The sequence below is a fragment of the Salmo salar genome, chromosome 27 (assembly GCF_965601325.2).
Source record: "Salmo salar chromosome 27, fSalSal1, whole genome shotgun sequence".
Taxonomy (NCBI): Eukaryota; Metazoa; Chordata; class Actinopteri; order Salmoniformes; family Salmonidae; genus Salmo; species Salmo salar.
In genome coordinates this window covers 25297615-25323911 of record NC_138317.1, presented here as the reverse complement: position 1 = coordinate 25323911, position 26297 = coordinate 25297615, and the positions used below count along the sequence as shown (strand labels likewise).

The 26297-nt window shown below is 43.8% G+C and overlaps 1 protein-coding gene across 9 annotated transcripts in view; it reads right to left on the bottom strand.

Annotated features, from left to right (window-relative positions):
- Positions 1–2959: 2959 nt before the first annotated feature.
- The window catches only part of LOC106588786 (triple functional domain protein), a 116595-nt gene continuing 93257 nt past the window's right edge, over positions 2960–26297 (bottom strand). For all 9 annotated transcript variants that reach the window (XM_045709540.2, XM_082970131.1, XM_082970132.1 and 6 more), the window contains 25 exons: positions 25925–26168; positions 25376–25486; positions 24831–25015; positions 24541–24711; positions 21370–21465; positions 18749–18897; positions 18403–18469; positions 18209–18312; positions 17980–18049; positions 17419–17601; positions 17079–17129; positions 16734–16811; positions 16312–16500; positions 15925–16105; positions 15450–15776; positions 14762–15342; positions 13462–13709; positions 13179–13314; positions 12895–12922; positions 12468–12630; positions 12138–12259; positions 11754–11832; positions 9344–9544; positions 8131–8269; positions 2960–7882 (listed from right to left, as the gene is read on the bottom strand). In XM_045709540.2, the coding sequence (XP_045565496.2) occupies positions 7310–7882; positions 8131–8269; positions 9344–9544; positions 11754–11832; positions 12138–12259; positions 12468–12630; positions 12895–12922; positions 13179–13314; positions 13462–13709; positions 14762–15342; positions 15450–15776; positions 15925–16105; positions 16312–16500; positions 16734–16811; positions 17079–17129; positions 17419–17601; positions 17980–18049; positions 18209–18312; positions 18403–18469; positions 18749–18897; positions 21370–21465; positions 24541–24711; positions 24831–25015; positions 25376–25486; positions 25925–26168 (4476 nt within the window). In that variant the 3' untranslated portion in view covers positions 2960–7309. The remainder of the gene's footprint in view (positions 7883–8130; positions 8270–9343; positions 9545–11753; positions 11833–12137; positions 12260–12467; positions 12631–12894; positions 12923–13178; positions 13315–13461; positions 13710–14761; positions 15343–15449; positions 15777–15924; positions 16106–16311; positions 16501–16733; positions 16812–17078; positions 17130–17418; positions 17602–17979; positions 18050–18208; positions 18313–18402; positions 18470–18748; positions 18898–21369; positions 21466–24540; positions 24712–24830; positions 25016–25375; positions 25487–25924; positions 26169–26297) is intronic.

Here is a 26297-nt window from a genome sequence, read left to right as displayed (position 1 = left end):
ACATCTGGGGCTGAAGCCGTAGAAGCCCAGGCCTAATGACGCCACTGGTTTTACACTTACAGTTGAAGTCGGAAGTTTACATACACCTTAGCCAAATACATTTAAACTCAGTTTTTCACAGTTCCTGACATTTAATCCTAGCAAAAATTCCTTGTCTTAGGTCAGTTAGGATCACCACTTTATTTTAAGAATGTGAAATGTCAGAATAATAGTAGAGAGAATGATTTATCGGAGCTTTTATTTCTTTCATCACATTCCCAGTGGGTCAGAAGTTTACATACACTCAATTAGTATTTGGTAGCATTGCTTTTAAATTGTTTAACTTGGGTCAAACCTTGTAGCCTTCCACAAGCTTCCTACAATAAGTTGGGTGAATTTTGGCCCATTCCTCCTGACAGAGCTGGTGTAACTGAGTCAGGTTTGTAGGCCTCCTTGCTCGCACACGCTTTTTAAGTTCTGCCCACACATTTTCTATGGGATTGAAGTCAGGGCTTTGTGATGACCACTCCAATACCTTGACTTTGTTGTCCTTTAGCCATTTTGCCACAACTTTGGAAGTATGCTTGGGGTCATTGTCCATTTGGAAGACCCATTTGCGACCAGGCTTTAACTTCCTGACTGATGTCTTGAGATGTTGCTTCAATATATCTACCTAATTTTCCTCCCTCATGATGCCATCTATTTTGTGAAGTGCACCAGTCCCTCCTGCAGCAAAGCACCCCCACAACATGATGCTGCCACCCCCGTACTATACGGTTGGGATGGTATTCTTCGGCTTGCAAGCCTCCCCCTTTTTCCTCCAAAAATAATGATGATCATTATGGCCAAACAGTTTTATTTTATCAGAGCAGAGGACATTTCTCCAAAAAGTACGATCTTTGTCCCCATGTGCAGTTTCCCAACCATTATCTGGCTTTTTTTATGGCGGTTTTGGAGCATTGGCTTCTTCCTTGCTGAGCGGCCTTTCAAGTTATATTGATATAGGACTCGTTTTACTGTGGATATAGATACTTTTGTATCCGTTTCCTCCAGCATCTTCACAAGGTCCTTTGCTGTTGTTCTGGGATTGATTTGCACTTTTCGCACCAAAGTATGTTAATCTCTAGGAGACAGAATGCGTCTCCTTCCTGAGTGGTATGATGGCTGCATGGTCCCATTGTGTTTATACTTGCGTACTATTGTTTGTACAGATGAATGTGGTACCTTCAGGAGATTGGAAATTGCACCCAAGGACGCACCAGACTTGTGGAGGTCTACAATTTTTTTTCTGAGGTCTTGGCTGATTTCTTTTGATTTTCCCATGATGTCAAGCAAAGAGGCACTGAGTTTGAAGGTAGGCCTTGAAATACATCCACAGGTACACCTCCAATTGACTGAAATTATGTCAATTAGCCTATCAGAAGCTTCTAAAGCCATGATATAATTTTCTGGAATTTTCCAAGCTGTTTAAAGGCACAGTCAATTTAGTGTATGTAAACTTCTGGCCCACTGGAATTGTGATACAGTGAATTATAAATGAAATAATCTGTCTGTAAACAATTGTTGGAAAAATTACTTGTGTGATGCACAAAGTAGATGTCCTAACCGACTTGCCAAAACTATAGTTTGTTAACAAGAAATTAGTGGAGTGGTTGAAAAACAAGTTTTAATGACTCTAACCTAAGTGTATGTAAACTTCCGACTTCAACTGTATAATTAAATCAATTTCTAGCCTGGTTCTTGGAAGATTTACTGTTGAAGAGTACAAATTACAACAACAAAAAAGTACTCAATAACCATGTTTCCATCCACAGTTGTTATGGGAGTAAAGCCATATAATCTAAAAAGAAAATCATGACAGCTGTAATGAAACAGGAAGATTCGGTACAACTTTATAAATGCCGACCGATAATTTATTTGTTCGACATGGTGGGATCTTTTTGTGTGGGTAAAATAAATTATGCGGTAAAGAAGGTGGAAACTACTTTATGCGCAAATATTGATTTAATAACCATCATAACATTATTTCGTCACTACGGCCTATTTACTGCCTTACCTCCCTAATCTTACCTCATTTGCACACATGGCATATAGATTTTTCTATTGTGTTATTGACTGTACGTTTGTTTATTCCATGTGTAACTCTGTGTTGTTGTTTGTGTCGCACTGCTTTGCTTTATCTTGGCCAGGTCGCAGTTGTAAATGAGAACTTGTTCTCAACTGGCCAACCTGGTTAAATAAAAGGTGAAAAAAAAAAATCATTATAATCTAAGTAAATTGGAGTCGTGCGATGATATGGTGTGTGATCCTCCCACTACGACTCGGGAAATAATGCAGTTTATTAGGCTACACATGAAATAACTTATGATGAACTTCATATGATAATGAAAGTGCACGGTGATTAGTTTGATACACCTTTTCAATAAATATTGACGGTCTTATTCTGGTGACATGACGATCGATGCTTCATTGCCATTTTGACAAATAAGTAATCTCATCATGTCGACTCACTAGCCTACCCGTACTGTATCTGCGAGCTGTTGGCTACAGCTCACGTGCCAAGACCAGAGTAGGCACATTTGCTATTTTACGCAACAGTTTTTGGCCAAAACTATCCGTAGAGATGAAAATGCGATGGATACACATTGAACTCTAGATTTTTTTTGTTCCGTATATGAAAACTTGATCGAACAACTACATTTTGTGTGCACTACGTCATCACGTATTGATAAAAAAAACTGAAACAAGTCAATTTGGTGGAAATACACCACTGGTAGGAAACATATTTCTTCATGCAGATTTTTGAATACTTGCATGAAAATCTGTCGCCAATTGGATGGAAACCTAGATAATGCTAGCAAGATAACCTAGATAATGCTAGCAAGATAACCTAGATAATGCTAGCAAGATAACCTAGATAATGCTAGCAAGATAACCTAGATAATGCTAGCAAGGCTTTAGTGAGGACAGCACAAGTGGGTATGTTCCATGTTTAATTTCCAAATAACTGATGGCAAAAATAATGAAAATATTTACATACATTCGCATAAACACTCATGGTCTCTGTACAAAGAAATATACATGCAAAAGTAATGAAAATAAAAAAGAACGTGAAATAAAACCCTTTAAAAATCATCATGTATTTAATGTATAAAATAGGATGAGATTGGGACAAAGAAAAGACAAGAAACAGAAAAAAACACCCAGTCCACATTCCCATGTTTCAACATCCTTTATACAACTTTACAAAAAATGGATTAACAAATAAATTAAAGGACATGATATGGTATGGGAATGTACAGGTGACCTGACAATGGGCCACTTCTCTCCCTGTCCGTCCCTCCCTCCCTCAAGGAAATATTCCAGTTTTGCATGTTCCTATTAGATAAATCAACATACTTCCCTGACAGCATGGGCTGGTCAATGGGCATTTTCTCTTTCTCTCTGCCAGAAGGAAATTACCCTATTTAGCAAGTTCCTATCAGGTGACTCACTATACCTGTATACTATACCCAAATTGGACCAGGTTGTCTGTCGCAACCCAATATTTGCATTGCAAAAAATAATAGCCCAAATAGAATCTGGAAAACTATTTTAACGCTATGTTGATAGTAGATGTTGCAATTATATGACAAGGGAACAACATTCCCACCTCTTTCATTGTCAATAATAACATTTTGCCCACATTCTTGATGAAGAATGTTAATAAACTCGCTGGTTTGAGACCACAAAATCAACCAAATTAGCACGGCTAATAGCTTTATTGAAAATACTGTCATTGAAGAAAAATTAAAGATTAAATTATATATATTTTTTATTTCACTATCCTTTCTACACACATTCTACCTGGTCATTTAAGTTTAGACTGGAGTATTTTTTCAATGTAAAAATTAAATACATTTAATTTTTTTACTCAAGACACCCGTGACCCATTCAAAACCTGCACTATAATTCCCTAACAGCAAACATGGCAACAACACATTTAATTATATGACAAATCTAACTGACTGTTTGGCCATATAGTGTTCTAATAAAACATTCCACTACCTTTTACCCCAAACTATGACATCAACTCAAATCTGGTAACAGGACATTTGATTCAGAGATGATGCAGGGTCAGATTTTCCCAAAACCTAATGGTTAATGTCCAGATTGGGGCTAGGGTTAAACCACTAAATTACCCCCCATTCAACCCAAAGGAACAATGTCTGTAGACATCTATCATATACACCAGAATCATTCATCAGTGTTGTGTTGTGTTTGTAAGCATGTTGTAGAGCAAGGGTCTCCAACCCTGTTCCCAGAGAGCTACTGTCCTGTAGGTTTTCACCCTAACCCTGTTCCCAGAGAGCTACCGTCCTGTAGGTTTTCACCCTAACCCTGTTCCCAGAGAGCTACCGTCCTGTAGGTTTTCACTCCAACCCTGTTCCCAGAGAGCTACCGTCCTGTAGGTTTTCACCCTAACCCTGTTCCCAGAGAGCTACCGTCCTGTAGGTTTTCACTCCAACCCTGTTCCCAGAGAGCTACCGTCCTGTAGGTTTTCACCCTAACCCTGTTCCCAGAGAGCTACCGTCCTGTAGCTCTCTGGACGATAGCTCTCTGGGAACAGGGTTGGAGTCGAAAACCTACAGGACAGTAGCTCTCTGGGAACAGGGTTGGAGTCGAAAACCTACAGGACGATAGCTCTCTGGGAACAGGGTTGGAGTCGAAAACCTACAGGACGGTAGCTCTCTGGGAACAGGGTTGGAGAGCCCTGTAGTAGGTTTAGTACGAGGTTAGACAGCAAGCTAGAGGCACCTATAGGTCAAATATCAACTCATACCTAGTTCCAACATAGGGCCCTGGTCTAAAGTGGTGCACTGGATGGGGAATAAGGTGCTATTTGAGACGCAGCCCAGGTGTTTGACACAGCCCACTTAATCATTTCAATCATGAGAAACAGCTGTAATAGGATCTCTTTTTACATAAATAACTTCATATAAAAAGGGTTTGAAATTCAGCTCATTAACACTATGGCATCCTATTCCCTTTGTAATGCACAATTCCCTTTGTAATGCACAACTTTTGACCCTGGCCCTGGTAGGGCTCTATAAAGGGAATAGGGTGCCATTTGGGATGCACACGAGAACTCCCAATAAGACAAGCCTTCAGGAAGAGAGTGCCAGCTGAATGAGAGAAGTCTTGTTTTAACACTTGACACAGGTCACTTGTAGAAGCAGTAATCAGTGAGTGGACATTACCTATTTTTCAACAGTAGTCTACAATGGTCTAGATTAAACAGGTAGGTGAAGTTCAGAAACCCCCTGCATTTCCAGAGATCCATGCCAAAAGTGGAGATCGTTATCGCCTTGTAGACTGGCTAAAGTTATCGCAACACCAGAATAAAACCAGACCATAACTTCCAGTCAAACAAAGTGTAAACAACCCTTTTTAGGGTTCCATAGCGTAAAACATTAGAAATAAAGTGAAATGTCATTAATTAATAAAAATAGCATTAAAACAATAGCGTAGGACAGGGAAGGTAATGCTGGGACAACTTTGGTATATCAGTAAATTTCTATAGAAAAAGAAAAAGTGAGAGGAAGAAAAGTGACAAATAAAAAATGATTCATTGATCGAGCGATAGGTGCCATGTAGAGGGCGACCCCAGAAGGTTAGGTTACCTAGGAAGTGATAACCAATAGGATTCGAATGTCCTATGGGGACACTCAAAATGGCCACCAGCACCCATTATGGCGTCATTGACCTGAATGGGGATGTCCATTCTATGGTGATAAGTTAACACCCCAACAGGGTCATAGGTCAAATAATGAGGACTACTACCAGCGGAGCTTGCAGTACCAAGTACATGCTTTTATCTCTATTTATTACATGTACAACAGATGTCTTCATAAATAGTTGCATAAAATGTTAAAGCCGCAACATTGCACATGATAAGAATGGGGGAAACATAACATACATTGAGTGCATTTACAGTATTCTGTCTTCCTGCTCCTTTTCCTCATTCACTCTCCATCCGATTGACCATCTCTGCTGCCACTCAGGCTCAGTCGCCCAATTGGTGATCTACTACATTTCATTTGCAGGATTCTTTAGTCCCAAGAATGTCCTTAAAAGCAGGCGGCCATTTTGAAACGGGAGGGACAGAAGGCAGTTAAGAGTCTATATACAAAGTAAGGCTTAATTATCTTAAATCTGCGCAACACCATTTCTGTTTTCTAGTAAAAGCAAAAACAAAACAAATCATTATTTTCTGTTGTTGAGACTTTGCAGCAGTCAGCAGAATCTCTATCTTTACTTAGATTAAGGTTTCTTAGATTAAGTACATAAGCGCAGCAATTGGAAAACTCTGATTAGACATAAAACTATCTCAACAAAGTGGAGGAGCTCAGTCAATGGATGAGTCCTCTCCGGGCTGTAAAGTAGTGTAGCGACTTTCTACTGCTGAGCGTTTTTGTTCAATCTTCTTTTGAAATGTTCATTTGAGTTTTTTGTTGTTTTTTTCAAAAACTTTTTTGAAAAGTTGTGAACAATGTTCTCTCTCTTTATACATAGGTTCTTTAAGAAAGGGGGTGTCTCAAAAGTCTGAGTCACATATTGTAAAAGCACAAAAACAAAACAGCTCTCTCTTTCTCTGGCAACAAGAGGGAAGGGATGGTTGCTATGTGTGCTAACACTAGCTTCCTTGGCAACACACTCTCCTCTGAAAGCTCTGTTTGTTTGACTCTCAGTAAGATAGAGGACAAATATGTTACTCCATCGATTTGTCAGTATTTTTCCTGTTTTAGATTTTTTCTTCTTTCGAAAATCAGTTTTAGTGTAAACAAGCAAGCAGCAGTAGACTGGTGAGGACATTGTCATCCTTGTTTTGATTGGCTAAGAACTCAGTGTGTGTTCTCTCAGGGAATACTCTGATTGGCTAAGGACCTCTAGGCCTACAGGCCTCATGTTTTGATCGGTTGAAGGACCACAGGACTCTTTAAAACCACAACATATCTGAAAGAGGATGACATCAGTGAATTTAATTTCCCCCCCCACCTTTTTCTTTCTCTGAGATGCCCAGTCCCAAATCAACCCCTAGTCACTACACCCTAGTCACCTCATATAGATCTGAAAGGATTTGGATAGGTCTAAGCAATATGGTTCTATCAATACCGTCTCCACCTTGTCTTCTGAGAGGTTAGGTGGAAATAATATTGCTCATACCTATAAAATCTTCTTAGATCTACACAAGCTGCTAGTGGGAATGTAGCAAGGAGTCCGTTTGGGACTGGACATCCTGTTCTTCCTATTAGGGTGGTGGGAGGGGGCATCTCTCTCCATCCCTCACTCAGGCCCGTGGCTGTAGACGGCTGTGTAGTAAGCTCTGTACCCCTCCGATGGGCTTGGCGTCTGTCTGGTGCTTCCTCCTGTCTATGAACAACACTAGGCGAGACGTGTCCAGACACCCACCTTCCACCCTACCCTGTCCCTGGATGTCTGCTAAACTGGCCTGGCCCTGGACCCAGGGCTCCTGCAGACATAGCCCAGCCGGAGGCCTCCTGGACGGGTCGGCCCTCAGCAGCAGGCAGACAAACTCCCGGGCACCCTGGGTCACGCCCTTGAAGTAGTGGTGGGGGAAGCTGAAGTCTAGCTGACAGATGTTCAGACATGTCTCCTCCACGCTCTCATCCAGGAAAGGAGAGGCCCCGCTCAGGAGGACGTAGGTCACAACCCCCAGACTCCAGAGGTCAGAGGTCAGGGCGGCCGGCTCCCCCAGGACCAGCTCGGGGGAGGAAAACTCTGGGCTTCCCAGGAGAGGGTGGATGTAGTGGGCACTGTTGAGCTGGACGGCATCCCCGAAGTCAGTCAGTTTGACCACGGGCTGGCCGGACGAGGTGTGGGACACCAGCAGGTTCTCAGGCTGGGGGAGAGGAGAGAAAGAGGGAGGAGAAGGAGGGAGAGAGAGTATAAATAGAAGGTTTAGAAAAGAGAGAGGTGGAGAGAAAGTGAGAGAAAACAGAGGGGAGATATGGGATAGTATAAATAGAAGCTATAGAAGTGAGAATGGAGAAATTAAAATGATAGAGATAGGAAGAATGGAGATATATGAAGGAGAGAAATGGAAAGGAGAGACAGAATTGAAAAGAAAGATGATTAATACCACAGTACCTTTAAGTCCAGATGGGCTATCCTACAGTTGTGTAGGTAATGTAAAGCTTCTAGGATGTTCCGTAGGTAGCTGGCCACTTTCTCCTCAGTCAGATTCCCCCAGCTCACTATGTAGTCCAGGAGACGACCCTGGTCAACCCTGTAGAGAGAAACATACACGTACACGGGTCAAGCAGATCTGTGAGAATGTTGAATGCTACTGTGTGTGTGTGTGTGTGTGTGTGTGTGTGTGTGTGTGTGTGTGTGTGTGTGTGTGTGTGTGTGTGTGTGTGTGTGTGTATTCGCATCTCCAGGACCAATCTGTAGCTGAAGAGGTCTAGGAGTGCTACCAGGTGTGTGTGTTTATGTTGAGCGGTTAACCAAAATGGAAATGGAGAAGAGACTGAAGAATGTACGATTGAGAGGGATATAGAGCAGTTGCTTCGCGAGGTATCTCTACCTGAACACAATCTAAGTGATTGATAGTTGGTATTCAGCAGTCATAAAGTATGCCTTATGTACATTGAAGAACTACTGAAATAGTGATTTTGTCAGACAGCACAGGCAGCAGCTCTATAGAGATGAGATGATGACTTGGAATGAAATAATAAAGTCATCAAATAAAACAAATGTAATATGTGTACAAATAATTAAGAACACCTGCCCTTCCATGGCATAGACTGACCAGGTGAAATATATGATTCCTTATTGATGACACCTAAATCCACTTCAATCAGTATAGATGAAGGGGAGGAGACAGGTTAAATAAGGATTTTTAAGCCTTGAGACAATGGAGACATGGATTGTGTATCAAATCAAATCAAATGTATTTATATAGCCCTTCTTACATCAGCTGATATCTCAAAGTGCTGTACAGAAACCCAGCCTAAAACCCCAAACAGCAAGCAATGCATGTGTAGAAGCACGGTGGCTAGGAAAAACTCCCTAGAAAGGCCAAAACCTAGGAAGAAACCTAGAGAGGAACCAGGCTATGAGGGGTGGCCAGTCCTCTTCTGGCTGTGCCGGGTGGAGATTATAACAGCACATGTGTATATATATATATAATATATATATATATATATATATACACATATATATATATACACATATATATATATATATATTGAAATCGAAAAAACGTGAAACTTTTTTAAAATCGAACTGACCTAAAAAAAGCACTAATCACTCAGCACTAGTGTGTGTGTGTGTGTGTGTGTGTGTGTGTGTAACTCACATCTCCAGGACCAGTGCATAGCTGCTGGGGGTCTCATACGTGTCCAGCAGTCTGACAAGGTGTGTGTGTTGTAGTCTCTGTAGCAGGCTGAGCTCCTGGGTCACCTGGTCTCTCTTCATCAGCTTCTTATTGACCAGCTTGACCGCCACCGTGCGTTTGCTCGACTTGTGGTCACAACGCTTGACCACAGAGAACCGGCCCCTGGGGCAAGGAGAAGAGGTTACGGTGGTCATCTTCAGAGGCTGACTCTTCATCATTATCATTGGAAACGTCATTATCCCCTTAAGGTCGATGTCCCGCCCCGTGGAAATCAAATTAGCATAATATAAAAATGTGTCAGTTTAAGCTATAGATATGGTTTTGTTTTTTTGCATTGGATATGTCTCAATCCACCGCATTCATCTATGTAACACTTCCGCATTTGCGGTGAAAGATGACAGAGCTAGAGCGGTGTTTGTCAGACTATGAGACATACCGAAAATCGGTCTTCTCACTAAATAAGAGGTTAAATACATGTCAATAAAAATAACACATTTTTCCTGATCTTTCTTATATCTCTCAGACACTTCAGAACAAACTTCCTTTAGATTTTTTGGGGGACTATCTTTTGTTTCATGTAGTGAATCTGTTATTCAATGTGTTTGTATGGTCTAACAGCAGTAAGGCCCAAAATATTTTTTTTCATCAAATATATATACATCACAAGTCAAAAGTTTGGACATACCTACTCATTCAAGGATTCTTCTTTATTTTTTTAAACTATTTTCTACATTGTAGAATAATAGTGAAGACATCAAAACTATGAAATAACACATATGGAATCATGTAGTAACCAAAAAAAGTGTTAAACAAATCAAAATATCTTTTATGTTTGAGATTCTTCAAAGTAGCCACCCTTTGCCTTGATGACAGCTTTGCACACTCTAGGCATTCTCTCAACCAGCTTCACCTGGAATGCTTTTCCAACAGTCTGGAAGGAGTTCCCACATATGCTGAGCACTTGTTGGCTGCTTTTCCGCCCAACTCATCCCAAACCATCTCAACTGGGTTGAGGTCGGGTGATTGTGGAGGCCAGGTCATCTGATGCAGCACTCCATCACTCTCCTTCTTGGTCAAATAGCCCTTACAGCCAGGAGGTGTGTTTTGGGTCAGTGTCCTGTTGAAAAACAAATGATAGTCCCACTAAGCGTAAACCAGATGGGATGCTGTGGTAGCGATGCTGGTTAAGTGTGCCTTGAATTCTAAATAAATCACGACAGTGTCACCAGCAAAGCACCATCACACCTCCTCCTCCATGCTTCACGGTTGGAACCACACATGTGGAGATCATCTGTAAACAAGGCGGTTGGAACCAAAAATCTCAAATGTGACTCATCAGAACAAAGGACAGATTTCCACCGGTCTAATGTCCATTGCTCGTGTTTCTTGGCCAAAGCAAGTCTCTTCTTATTATTGGTGTCCTTTAGTAGTGGTTTCTTTGCAGCAATTCGATCATGAAAGTCTGACTCACGCAGTCTCCTCTGAACAGTTGATGTTGAGATGTGTCCGTTACTTGAACTCTGGATTTATTTGGGCTGCAATCTGAGGTGCAGTTAACTCTATCTAATGAACTTATCCTCTACAGCAGAAGTAACTCTGGGTCTTCCTTTCCTGTGGCGGTCCTCATGAGAGACAGTTTCATCATAGCGCTTGATGGTTTTTGTGACTGCACTTGAAGAAACTTTCAAAGTTCTTGAAATGTTCCAGATTGACTGACCTTCATGTCTTAAAGTCATGATGGACTGTCGTTTTTCTTTGCTTATTTGAGCTGTTCTTGCCATAATATGGGCTTGGTCTTTTACCAAATAGGGCTATCTTCTGTATTCCATCCCTACCTTGTCACAACACAACTAATTGGCTCAAACGCATTATGAAGGAAAGAAATTCCACAAATTAACTTTTAACAAGGCACACCTGTTAATTGAAATGCATTCCAAGTGACTATCTCATGAAGCTGGTTGAGAGAATGCCAAGAGTGTGCAAAGCTGTCATCAAGGGAGAAGGTGGCTACTTTGAAGAAAAATATATAACACTTTTTTGGTTACTACATGATTCCATGTGTTATTTCATAGTGTTGATGTCTTCACTATTATTTTACAATGTAGAAAATATATTTTTTTTAAATGAAAAAAAAATTGAATGAATAAGTGTCTGAACTGTTGACTGTAGATTTTTTTTATACTTCAAGGGGTCTTAAAATTCTAAATCAAATGCCAACATTATCCTTGCGATGACACCTTCTTAAAATGTTTTATATAGCTTAGCAGTATCCCTCCCCTCCCCCAGCTTAGACAGGGCTTAGACTCTTAAGTTATGTACAAGGGTACACACACACCTAGGGGTGAAAAGAACAGAGGTGTGTGTACTGTACCTGCCCAGCTCTGCCACCTCAGTGTAGTGGGACTCAAAGTTGTCCTTCCAGGTCACCCTGACCCCGTCACTGGACACAGCTACACACAAAGGGGGAATAGTACAGTTAGAAGAGCCGAGTCATTTTGACTCAATATGAATTTAAAATTCTAATATGTCTGCCATTTTTAAAGTCATGCCCCCCTCCGTACTTGACTTTTCCTAAATATGCAAGTCATTTACCGTTACATGACATTTATTACATTTTACATTTGGTCATTTAGCAGACGCTCTTATCCAGAGCGACTTACAGTAGAGTGCATACATTTGGATTACTTTTTTTTTTAAATACTGCCCCCCCCCCGTGGGAATCGAACCCAGTATGTACGTATGTGTGTGGTCTTACCTAGCACTCTGAGGATGGCTGATGATGTCACTGAGCCCAGGTCGTTAGCGGCGATGCAGGTGTAAACACCGTCATCCACCGAAGACACACCTACTATCCTCAGTGTCGCCTCGCCCGTCTCACTGTCTCACACCACACACACACACACACACACACACACACGCACACACACACACACGCACACACGCACACACACACACACCACTTTAACAGCCAATAACCTTATTGTTTCACTGTCTCACAAACAAGTGATACCTCTGTGTAGTGTGTGTGTGTGTGTGTGTGTGTGTTCCTCTGTATGTGTGTGTGTGTCACTCTCTCTGTGTGTACCTGTAAGCGATGCTGTGGTGTCCATTGTTGTTCAGGGTGGTCTGGTCAGGTCCCCTCCACGTGACAGTAGCTTTGGGTCGGCCACACACCTTACACCTCAGAGTCACACTCTCCCCGTTGTCACATGTCACGTCACTCAGGGGGACCAGGAACTCTGGTTGAACTAAGGGTCAAAGGTAAAATTACATCATCACTGAGCAGCTGAGAGTGCCAAGGGTTGTGTCATAGTGAGAGCATATCATTTATTTACTAATTACTAATTTAGTTATTTATTTGTTTGTTTTTAAAAGTGTTTTTCTGTTCATTCTTTGGATATTATTTAATATTGTACAATTAACTTTATTGTTCCTACGTGGAAAATGGTCATCTGTATATGAATGGTGTTATATTGAGGGGATCTTTATTGAGACTACCTAATGAGACTTACCATCATAGATATAGTTGGGATTTAGAAGCTGAAAAAAACAGACAGCAAACCAAACATCAGACATCATAGAAGTACGTTTTGTGTAGTTCTGATATTCTTGGTTGGTTACTAGTAACACATCAACAATAGCACAGCCTAGCTCTCTGATGTGGTGAAAATTCATCCTAGCCTATTGCTTATACCAATCCAAGCCTCTCCGACCTACATAAGTAGGCCTGCCTAGGCATCACGGGTAGGGCTAGTGGTCATTAAGGATTGGACAAAAATGATTGATGATGATTTACCTTTACAGAAACCTTATTGGTTAGCCCATCTCTGGACTTCCTGTAACCGTTTTCCAGCTTGCTCTCTTTCTTTCCCTCCTCTTTCTTCTCAGACTTCTTGCGGATGCGCAGGGTGGTGTGCCAGGATGAGGACTTCCTGTTTACCCAAATGAGTACAAAGTTGAAAGGTATATGATATACTACTAATCAATAACATATATCTCATTATACCACACAATTCCTAGTTTTAGGCTAACAGTATTTTGTGTGGTGTCACACTAAAATCCTTCCCACAGTCTCTTACTTGATGGTTCCGTCTGGGCAGTCGGGGATGATGGTGGAGGTGTGTCCCAGAACGTAGCCGGGGATCCAGCCCTCGGCGGCAGGGCCCTGTTCTGTAGCGGCCCGGAACACCAGGAACATGTTCTGTTGGTTAGAGGCCAGGATCTGAACTACCTCTCCCTGGGACACACTGATCTCATCCTCCTTTAGGGCCACGTAGTCCTGGGTCACCAACATGGTCGACATACTACTGCTGCTGCTGCTTTCACTCTGTGGAGATGGGGGGAGTGGTGTAAGCATGTTGAATAACTTGCAAGAAACTCACTCACACTCACCCCCGCCCCCCCCCCCCAACCACGAACATACATAGATCAATCCCCTAAGATGCATCTCATCAGTAACAGGCCAAACACACAGATTCTATCATGGCGCACCGACCTACACACACACACACACACACCCCCTCACACCACCGCTGTTTAGGTAGAGAGGGAAGAGGTAGGACAAAAAGCAGCAGAGAGAAGAGGAAAGAGATACTATCTGAGTAGAGCTTTAGATCCTCCTCCTCCATGTCAGTGCTGTTGTTAGCCATCTATTCTCCAGTTTAACTCTGTTTCCAGTTAACAACATAACTTATACACCTCCATGTCAGTGCTGTTGTTAGCCATCCATTCTCCAGTTTAACTCTGTTTCCAGTTAACAACATAACTTATACACCTCCGTGAGAGAGAAAGAAAGAAGAAAGAGGCTGGCACCACTCCTCCTTCGGAGAACGAGTGAATCAGATGGAGAGAAGATGTACACACTCAGGTGGAGGTGTTAAAAAGGAGGGGTGAGTTTCAGTTTCAGTCACCTCGTCAGAAGCGTTGTTAGAGTTAAATAGAAATGAGAGTCGTTGTTAAAGACTGAAGTGGTATAAAAGCCAAGTTAAAAAAAGAGGAGAAAAAGTCTTCAGTAGAGTTTAGTAGAGTTGTCATTAGAGCTTACAAAGCGGTGAAGCGTTGTTAGAGAAAGTGACAAGAGACGCGTAGTAGTAATAGTAGAGGACTACTAAGTAATACAGTAGTAGTGGATTACTACTTGGAGTGCAGGTAAAGCTTGGTTAGAGAGGTGCGTTGTAGAGTAGTTTAGTACAGTTGTCAACTCGTTAGATGCGCAGTAGTAGTAGAACATGTAGTAGCAGTTTAGTAGAGCCATCTCCAGTGGGATGCAGTAGGACACAAGCAGACAGGACAGGTCTCCTGCGGGTGCTGGATTAGTCAACCAGGAGCAGGAGTAGCACCAGGCCGCACTGAAGCCTGGGAAGCGGGTACATCTCTTACCCCGTTGCTCTGGGTGGACTGCTCGCTGGTGGATGAGCACGTACTCATGCGGTCCGCCTCCTTGCTGTGGGTGGAGTGTCTGTGGGAGCCTGTCGCGGACTGAGAGGAGATCTGGGATGTGTTTTGGTTCTGCCTCCCCATGGTCTCTCCTGTCTCCCCTGGGAAGGTGAAGGAGCCAGGCCGACTGGCTGGAGAACCAGGCATGGAGCTCCAGAAGGAGCCAGAGCCAGACTTCAGGCCAGGGCTGGGAGGGGGAGGCGGGAGGGCGTCTTTCCCAAAGGCGGGAGTTGCCATGGGGGAGGCCATGGGGGAGACGGTTCCCGGGCGAGGCTTGGTGGGGGTGGAAAGAAGCACGGGCCCAGAGAGGGGGGCCACACTGGCCCGGTGAATAGAGGGGATGGGAGGGGGCTGGTCGGTTGAGGCCGAGAACGTGCGCTTGCCCTGGGGGCTGCCCCCCTGGATCCTCACCCCATGCTGGGCCTCCCTGGTGTCCCTCACCCCCCCCGCTGGAGCCTGCGACCCCGGGTTCGCTGAGACGGAGTGAGGGAGCGAGGAATGAGGAGGGAGACGAGGGGAGGAACCTGAATCACAAGTGAGCAAAACTGAGTGAAGGGAGGGAAACATCTTAACCAGGGAAATTTCAATACACACACACACCCTCTGTAACACTGGGAAAGCCTATGCCTACCTGACATCTTGTTGGGGCCGTCTGGGTCTGCGGCCCCAGGGTGGTGTGGGTGTCGTAGGGGCTGGGGCAGGCGGGAGGGCTGAGGGATCCTGGAGGGCCTCCTGGAGGAGCCAGCTCCGCCCTGGGGACCACCTCCAATGAGGGGACTACCTACACATAGGGGCCCACCTACACTGAGGGGACCAGTGAGAGGCACACCCTGTAGACCTCCAACAGGGGCCACACTGGGCATGACGCTCCCCACTGACGGAGCGCCGCTGCTGGGTAGACATTGTCCTTCGCTAGCCCCTACATGGATCCTCTGGTACTCTATAGGGGAGGTCAGAGCTGGAGAGAGAGTGAGAAAGAGAGGGACAGATATTGAACAAAATATTAATCTTTGCGGTATTTATTTTGGCTACATCACAAACCACAACATTCCAAAATGGACTATTTTGGAATGAGTTACGCAAAGGGTTTATGAGCGTGCGTGTACCATTGAGGAAGTTGCGTTGGCTCTCCAGTATCTGGCTGATCTGAAGGGTCCAGACCTGACGCACTCCCAGGTGGGAGGAGTGGAGGACGAAGGATTCTACGCTGCTATTGGTCACCCGAGAGGTCAACACAAACTTACAGGGGTCACTGTCCACACTGTCCTCCAACCCCAGACAACCGATCTGGAGAGAGAGAGGAATGGAGACAGAGAGAAAGAGTTTCAACACACCTTCATCAAGACATTGAGGGATGGATACAGCACTCAACGCTTACATTGCCTTTCGATGCAGAAAAACGCAGAAAAAAAATATGAAGGGAAAGAAAAGGAGAGAAACTGTGTCGTTGCTTGGAATGAAATAGGCATTTCCATAGGATCTATAGACGACACCTTGATGCTGTTCTTGTATAGGAAGCCAGGCATGGAGAAGCCTCTCTTCTTGTCCAGTGGCTCGCTGAAGATGACAATCTGTTCAAAGAGGAAGACCCTTCTCTCCCTCATCCTCCCTCCTCCTCCCTCGGGGTCTGATACCATGAAGGTGTCCTGGAGCAGCAGACGACCCTGGGCCACAATCTTACCCTGGAGGGCGGAGGAAGGCGAAAGGAAAAGAAAGAAAGAAGGAAACAAAAGTGAGCAGCAAAATGTAGGAAGAGGTGAAGAATGAAAACGATAAGGGAGACAGAGGAGGGCAGGGAGGAAGGAGAGAAATAAGACCATGTGACATGGGGTGGGTTGATTGATCTATTCTGAAGTCTTTAAATGTTTGATATTCTGTTTTGTTGGGTAACTATTTAATGGCAGGGTCATCTCACGTCAAATCCTTGGAGTCGCCCCACGTTCATCATATCGTTGCATCTCTTTGGTACGATGCACATGATCTCAACTCCTTTCTGTAGGCCACACACACACACACACACACACACACACACACACACACACACACACACACACACACACACACACACACACACACACACACACACACACACACACACACACACACACACACACACACACACACACACACACACACACACACACACACACACACACCGAATGGGTTAAAAAACACATTGCTAAGGAAATAAAATATAGTACCAAAATGTATAAAACAAAATGAAAAGACTACAGGAAAGACAGGGTCCTCTCTTCCTCACCTCCAACTCTACGGAATCCAACCCTGCCTTTTTCGAAAATTTGAGGAAGTCCTATGAACAAAACGAGACAACATGTATTTGATATTACAAAAAGGTAAAAGATAATGATCACCCAATGATAAGACAACATGTTAGAGTAAGGTAAAAAACTCATTTGATACTGGGCCCCCTGGTACGGCTAAGAAATGTGTGTGATTTTGCAACCCCTGCTGGACAACTAATAACATGATTATGTACAGCACTTAGTTCCCTAACATTTACATTATAGTCATTTAGCAGACTTACAATCATCACAAGACGATGACGAAAACACACACACAGACCCACCCACTCTACCTACCTTGAGCAGTAGCTGGTACTTCATGATTCTCTGGACGGGTTTGATGAGGAGGTCAGTGATCTGGAGACGCTGACCTAGACGTTGTTTCAGGTCCTCGAAGTAGGTGTCGATGTACTCTGACACGATGTGTTCTGACTTGGGTTTGTTCTGACAGTACACTATGTACATGTGGAGCCTCCGCTCCTGAAGACAGAACACACACACACACACCCCCCCCCGGTTAGGGTACTGACTTGGGCTTGTTCTGACAGTACACTATGTACATGTGGAGCCTCCGCTCCTGAAGACAGAACACACACACACACACGGTTAGGGTACTGACTTGGGCTTGTTCTGACAGTACACTATGTACATGTGGAGCCTCCACTCCTGAAGACAGAACACACACACACACACGGTTAGGGTACTGACTTGGGCTTGTTCTGACAGTACACTATGTACATGTGGAGCCTCCGCTCCTGAAGACAGAACACACACACACACACACACACACACACACACACACGGTTAGGGTACTGTAGATATATACACACACTCACACAGCAACAGTCAATCACTCACATGTTTGACGAACAGCGTTCCAAGTCGGTCAGGGTCTTCCAGACACTTCTCTAACTCTCCCATGAAGAAACTACAGAGAGAAAGAGAGAGGGTTAGCAAGGCATATCCATATTATGTTGTGTGTGTGTGTGTGTGTGTGTGTGTGTGTGTGTGTGTGTGTGTGTGTGTGTGTGTGTGTGTGTGTGTGTGTGTGTGTGTGTGTGTGTGTGGAGTGTGTGTGTGGTCATACTCTCTGTGCCAGTCGTAGATCTGGTGGATGTTTCCAAAGACTATCTTGTCTTTTCCCTTCATATCGTCTGGTACCCCTTCCTCCTTCATCCGAGTCATATAGCTCTGAAAACACACACACGTGAACATCAATTAACTCTAGAGGAAGAGGAAGTGAGGTCAGAGGGAGGGAGGAAGTAATGCGTTTGGACTCACCTCCACCACCAGGCCCAGGTCTCTGACGTAGTCCCTCTCTGTCTCCACCAGCTCCAACAACACATAACTACACACACACACACACACACACAGAGAGAGAGCGAGAGACAGAGACAGATGCAGTCAGTAACATGTCTTAAACAAGTGTCAAAATAATAAAATGAGTTACAGTGTCCATATTAGGAAAGCTTCAGTCAAATGCTGCTGAGACTAAATTTGTCCTAATATGGACACTAACATTGAGCGAGAGAGAGTGAGTGACCGAAAGTGCTAGTGATCCATGGTGGAAGCAAATGGAATCGCTTTAACACGTTATAACCAATAAATCTACCAATCCAGTACATACTGTCGTCGCTTGAGGAAGCCAGTCCTGCGCTCTTCCATCTCATCGATGGGAGAGGAGGATGAGAGGAGGGAGTTGTCAGAGGGGTTGAAGGAGGGAGAGCTGCTATCCCCCTGTTCTACTGAGAGAGAGCTAGGCCTGTCCTCTAGAGCCTGGAGAGAGAGAGAGAGAGGGGGAGAGTGAGAAATGGAGAAAGAAAGAGGTAGATTGTAAACAAGACAATGCCTCCCTGTATGTGTGTGTATATCTGTGTGTATGTGTGTATATATGTGTGTGTATGTATGTGTGTGTGTGTGTATGTATATGTGTGTGAATGTATATGTGTGTGCGTGTGTATATATGTGTGTGTATGTGTGTATATATGTGTGTCTGTGTATATGTGTGTGTATGTGTGTGCGTGTGTATATATATGTGTGTATGTGTGTGTATATATGTGTGTGTATATGTGTGTGTGTGTGTGTGTGTATATGTGTGCACGTGTGTATGTGTATATGTGTGCACGTGTGTATATATATATATATATATATATATATATATATATATATATATATATATGTGTGTGTGTATGTATATGTGTGTGTGTGTGTGTGTGTGTGTGTATGTATATGTGTGTGTATGTGTGCATATATATATATATATGTGTGTGTATGTGTGTGTGCGTGTGTATATATATGTGTGTGTATGTGTGTGTGTATATATATATATGTGTGTGTATGTGTGTGCGTGTGTGTGTATGTATATGTGTGTGTGTGTGTGTGTATGTGTCCTTACTAGGGCTGATGCGGTGACCATATTACCACGACACCAGCAGTCATGAGTCATGACCGCAGTAAAATTCCACGTGACCGTTGAGTCACGGTAATGTCCTCTTACGCACCCCTAACGATCATCACGTCGCTACTAGCCTGGTACTCAGGGCTCTATTGTCCCTCTGACATCGATGCAATCAAACATCACATCAAACACTTATCATCAAAACAGCACGTGCTTTTAAATCTCACCTCACTGTGATCAATTTGAAGAAAGAAGTTCAACAACAGGTTGAACTGAGTGGAAAACATGGTCGTTGTGGATCTTTCAACGTCTGACACGATTAAATGGACAGCACTTTCTTAGTTGATGATTCATTCACAACACCCATATGCATAGCCCCCCCCCCCCAAAAAAAACGGAAGAAAATAATGATTGTGCCGTTATACGATACTTAGCCTACTGCATATTACGCACAGCGGAAAAACATCAAAATAAAAAAAACTGATTTAAGATGTCTTTGGTACAACTAGCCTAGACTCCAAAATGAAACACATTCTAGTAAATCTCCTTTGAGTGTGAACTGTATTGTTATGCATCCTGGATGGACTGGTTACCTTATGCTACGCTCCAAAATGTATATCCATGAGTCTGCGAGAGAACGTATAAGCCTAGGTGGTGCTGTTGGTTCTCTGATTGAACCAACAGCACCTAGTCAGCCTACAATTATAGTGAATTTGAATTAGATTTGAAACAGTCTAATAATAGGGCTGTCATAATTAATGGGCTGGCCCATTACCTTTAGCTACAGAATGTCTCAGCACCATGCGTTTCTATCTCCTCCCCTCTCTCCTTCATTCCTTTCTAAAGCGCGCAGAAAGAGGGGTTGTCAGCAGTTTCATGAAATATGTTTTGTTGTGAAAACATGTTACTATCGATGTTTCCGAACAGATTTCACTTGTTTTTCCCAAATGAAGCACTGGGTAGCTGCAGGAACAGGGTTGGAGGGTCCATGGCGGAATATCACCTATTGCGCAGTGAATAGACTGCATGCTCCTCAAACAGTGGATGATGTGTGGAGTGAAATAACCAGAGTAGCCTACCTAGCCTACCAAACTGACATGTCTTTTTCACCCTGCTTTTTTTTAGGAACTTTCTCAAACCATCAATAGGCTATAGTTTAAATTTCTAAGACATTCTAAGGTTTGTATCATCCACACTAAAGTTGCCAAATAACTCTAAATAGGAGCCATTTGAAACGATCACTGTTATGCTCAACATAGTCACTTCATACGTGTGCACTCACTCTGGAATGGGAAAAATACCCTTTCTATTTTATTCAGCTAAGTTTGATTATATTCTTCTTACTATAAAATCATATAATAATGGCACAGGACTTAAAAACATGTCTTGTCTGCTAAATGAACAAGCCTCCCCATCCAACCTGACAGAGCTTGAGAGGATCTGCAGAGAAGAATGGGAGAAACTCCCCAAATACATGTGTGCCAAGATTGTAGCGTCCTACCCAAGAAGACTCCAGGCTGTAATCGCTGCTAAAGATGCTTCAACAAAGTACTGAGTAAAGGGTCTGAATACTTATTTATTTTGAATACATTTGCAACAGTTTTTAAAAACCTGTTTTTGCTTTGTCATTATGGTGTATTGTGTGTAGATTGTTGAGAAAAAAAACAACAATTTAATACATTTCAGAATAAGGCTGTAATGTAACAAAATGTGGAAAAAGTCAAGGGGTCTGAATGCTTTCCGAATGCACTGTATGTTAATTAACGGACAATTACCGTGAGAACGGCAGTCTTTTGCATGACAATAACCGGCTGACAAAATGTTATGACCACCACAGCCATAGTCCTTACCATCTTACTCTTGACCAGTTCCTCGATGGCGCTCACCAGCTCTGCTGCACTGGGCGTCTCAGAACTGCACGGACGGACGGACAGACGGGAGGAGCTCTGGACAGGGATGTAGGGAGGAAGGTGTTAACACTTTCCCCTCAGCGTAGTCTTACTACATGAATTGGCTAAAGGCTTCATTTAATACCATTCCTGTTCAGTTATCCATCAAACAATCAATCAATAAAAGTTCCCTTGTGGAACACCCTTTCAAGGGAGAAAATGAAAACACTTCATCTGGAGAGATGGACCCAAAACTACTGAAAAGACAATTTAAGAAAACATAGTTTTTTTCTGGATAGATCCCCAAATATTCCTGAGGCATACAGTACATTTAATGACGGGTACAAATGTAGCCTGTATGTTGGTGATGTCTGTAAGTCGGATGTTGGTTTGTTTACGATGACGTCATCTCTCTTAGTCTACCTTTACAATGTTACGGTTACGGTTGTATTTTGATCCTCTGCTCTCAATGAATGATCCAATGTTGACCAGAACAAGAAAGAGGTTCTAATATGAAGTTGAAGGGTAAAGTGAATCTATGATCACTAAAAGAAAGTGCTTAACGTGACAAAAGGAAAACAGTCTGCAATGAGTCTCATAGGAACGAGGTCAAATCTATGACATTGAAAAACAAGAGCAGGAAAGAGGTTACACAGGTGTGTAAGTGAGAAAGGAAATAATAAAAGCTTCACAAAAATATAGAGTAAAAAAGAAAGTGTAAGAGACTGTAAATGAGAGAGGTTAATGTTAGGAGATGTAAAAAAGACATACATAAGTGAATGAGATATGAACTCTCAATAATAATAATAATAATAATAATAAGGGAATTGGAAAAAGTGTATAAATGATAATGAACTGGAACTGGCCATTGAAAAAGAAAAAAGAGATGTTAAGCGTATGATATGAGCTTTAAAGAATGAGAGAATAAAAACTAAAGATGTGAGATGAGTTAAATATGAACTGTACACTGCAAAAGGACATTGAAAAAGAAAGGAGGTACAGTAAAGTGTAAGGGAGAGTCTCACCCTTGCTGTGCTGTCTCCAGACTGTGCTGTGCCCCACTAAGGGTCTGTGTGTGGTGGGGTGTTGGGGTGTACCCTCTGGCCACGCCAGGGCTTACAGTAGGTGCCAATTAATCACACGGTGCAATGGGGTTAACGCACACAGGGGGTGAAGACGGGTGAGGAGGGGTGAGGAGGAGGGAGTAAGGGGGATCTGAGTCATCGGTTTGTCTGTACGAGTGTTCTGAACACTAGACGTTGCCCTTCGGTACAGATCCAGGATCAGTTTGCACCAATTTTATCTGGAATAGTGTGAGAGAATGCAAAACTGACCTTGCATCAGCCTCTAGAGACTTCTACCTACTCTGTTCTGCATGTGCCTCCGAGTTATTCTGAGGGTGTAATCACGCAACAAACGGAGGAGTTACCAGGCAACGAGGCAGATAAATACTTTTAAAAAAAAATGTAAAGTGCATAATAAAACTTGGAGTAGTTTTTTGAAGGAACCAGTCTGATGATGATAAAATGTCAAATAATCAAAACTAAAAAGAAAGATGGAGAGGGGGAGTAATTCTATAGTTGAATAAAGCCCTGCAGATACTGAGAGCAGAGAGTGAGCAGATTTGGGCGTAGAAGAGCGGCTGAGAGAGCAAGTGAGAGTAAGGCAGGCAGAATAAAAGAGCTCGAGAGAGAGAGAGACGTTTGGAAGACTGTCCTTTTCCACAGAGAGCAACCTAGAAAGACCTAGAAGTCCTCGTCCTTCAACTAACTTTCATAAGAAGAACCGAAAGAAAAACAGCAACTACGTCTATAGTACAGTTACCGATAGGGGGGAAAGAGAGAGAGAGCGAGAGAGAGAGAAAGAGAGAGAGAGAGAGAGAGAGAACTGAAGTATCGAGGGAAGAGAAAAGGAGGGAAAGAGAGATGGAAGGATTGTTTCAGGAGATGGAGAGGTATGGAAACTGAGACAAAGCAAAGACAGGACATAAATCAAGGTAATGCTACAGCATGGTAAACAGTAAACAGACAGCAAACCAACCATACAGTCGGAAACAAAAACAAAAAGAGAAACACAAATTAGTGTCAGAGAAAAACGCTGCTGCGCCAAGAAAAGGTGAATCCATGACGGCTACAGTAACTGATGCATTTCCTTGCATTTCTATTTGAATAGCAGCCTCAATGTTTCATAATCAATTTTCATCTAGGCCTGTACTCACAAAGAGTCTCAGAGTAGGATCACTTCTGCCTTTCATCGTAATGAATAAGATCAGCACTCTTACTCTGAGACGTTTTGTGAATTATGGGCCCTGCTAAGAAAACTAACTCAAATTGATGTAATGTTTGTCTGTAGAATATAATAACAAAATAATCAAACTCATGACTAAATCATAGGAGAGAGAAACCGTAACAGAAAGGATGAGTTTGCTGGGTGGGAGATCTTAGATTTACATTTTAGTCATTTAGTAGACGCTCTTATCCAGAGAGACTTACAGAAGCAATTAGGCTTAAGTGCCTTGCTCAAGGACACATTTTGTACTATTTTTATTAACAACAAAAAAAACATTTAATTAATCAAATATTATTATCAGTCTTCTTTCTCATATGAAGGGTAGTTGAAATGGGGGTAGTTTAGGGTTGTTACTGGTTATAAACCTATCTGTCATTTTTGATGCGTCTACCAGTTGACCTCGGCTCTCTTTTCTTTACCCCCCTCCCCACCCCTCCACCTTACCCTCCTGAGAGTCAGGCTGACTGTACCCCTATTCTCTAGCTCCCCTCTCCCCTAACCGTTACCTTACCCTCCTGAGAGTCAGGCTGACTGTACCCCTATTCTCCAGCCTCCCCCTCCCCACCCCTCCACCTTACCCTCCTGAGAGTCAGGCTGACTGTACCCCTATTCTCTAGCCCCCTCCCCTCCCCACCCCTCCACCTTACCCTCCTGAGAGTCAGGCTGACTGTACCCCTATTCTCCAGCTCCTCTCTCCCCACCCCTCCACCTTACCCTCCTGAGAGTCAGGCTGACTGTACCCCTATTCTCTAGCTCCCCTCTCCCCTAACCGTTACCTTACCCTCCTGAGAGTCAGGCTGACTGTACCCCTATTCTCCAGCTCCCCTCTCCCCTAACCGTTACCTTGTCGTCCTGTGCGTCAGGCTGCAGTAGGCTGTGTTGCTGGATGGCCATGGGGGGTGGTAGGGGTACGGAGTCGGCCCCCTCCTCACCCTCCTCCTCTCCACAGCTCTGCATCCCAGAGGACGAGGACTTGGACAGGGTCCCACTAGAGAGGCCCTCGTTACGCACTCTCTGTAGAGGAGAGAGAGAGGGAAAGAGGTTAGATAGAGATAGAGAGAGACAGAGAGAGGAGAGGGTAGAGAGAAAGAGAAGACACAGACACACAGAAGACTTTGAGGTCTCCCCCTTACCTCCTCCACAGTCTCGTCCTGGGGTGTAGCAGCGCTGTCGTCAGAGTCTTTCTGGGTGCTGCCCGTCATTTCGCCACTCTTCCTCACCTTCTTGTGTTTGTGCGCCAGCTTCTTCACGTGCCCGTCTGACTTGCCACTGCTCAGACGACGCACTGGGCTGGTAAGCCACTTACGCAGGGTGTTACCTGGGACAAGGGGGTAGAGAATGTTAACACTGACATCTAGACACGCACAAACACACAACTTCTCCTTTTCCACCACTTTGAATTTAGAACTGTTTGTTCAATCCCTTTGCTAAAGATTGGCGAGGTGCGTGTGTTTACCTGGTCGTTTAGGTCCGGGCGAGGTGCGTGTGTTTACCTGGTCGTTTAGGTCCGGGCGAGGTGTGTGTGTTTACCTGGTCGTTTAGGTCCGGGCGAGGTGCGTGTGTTTACCTGGTCGTTTAGGTCCGGGCGAGGTGCGTGTGTTTACCTGGTCGTTTAGGTCCGGGCGAGGTACGGGTGGTTACCTGGTCGTTTAGGTCCGGGCGAGGTGCGGGTGTTTACCTGGTCGTTTAGGTCCGGGCGAGGTGTGTGAGCCCATGCCGTGATGCCCAGGCTGCAGGGTGGCAGAGGAGCCTGGCATGATGGAGTCATTACTACACACTGACAGAGTGTCTGGATAGGGAGAGAGGGAGGAGGGGGAGGAGGGAGAGCGAAAGAGAGGTTATCAAAGTCTTGAACACACCCATTACACATCAAATAATAATCAATATTATAACCTCGGGTGTTCCAGCCCTGAATGCTGATTGGCTGACAGCCGTGGTATATCAGACCGTACACCAGGTGTATGACACAACAAGTATTTTTACTGCTCTAATTACGTTGATAACCAGTTTATAATAGCAATAAGGCACCTCAGGGGTTTGTGATATATGGCCAATATACCACAGCTAAGGGCTGTGTCCAGGCAATCCGCGTTGCGTCGTGCTAAGAACAGCCCTTGGGCGTGGTATATTGACCATATACCACACCTCCTCGGGCCTTATTGCTTAAATATAGGGCTTTTCTGAAACTCAAAAGACGCTAGCCCCTACTACAGATCTCCTCACCCACCTTTATGGTTGAATATCCCCTCCATCTCCATGGAGGAGCGTGAGTGGGCGATGCAGAGCATGGTGCAGGGTACCAGTCCCTCGTGGGCAGGGGAGCGGTCCGTGGTCCGCACCAGACACCAGTCAGGCTTGTCATGGCACCTCTCCAGAACCTCTACAGTCTGGCCCCTCCGGACGGTCAGCTCGTTGCTGTTACCAGCCATGAAGTCATGGATCACCACGGTCAGCTCACAGCCCCCGGACAGCTGGAGGAGAGGACAGAGAGATGATCAGGAGGAATGTAGAATCATTATTACATCATTCCCCTAGGAGGGTAAAGCAGGCAACAAAGTCCTCAGGTCCTTTTCAACTGAAGCCTTCCCTTCATGATAAAA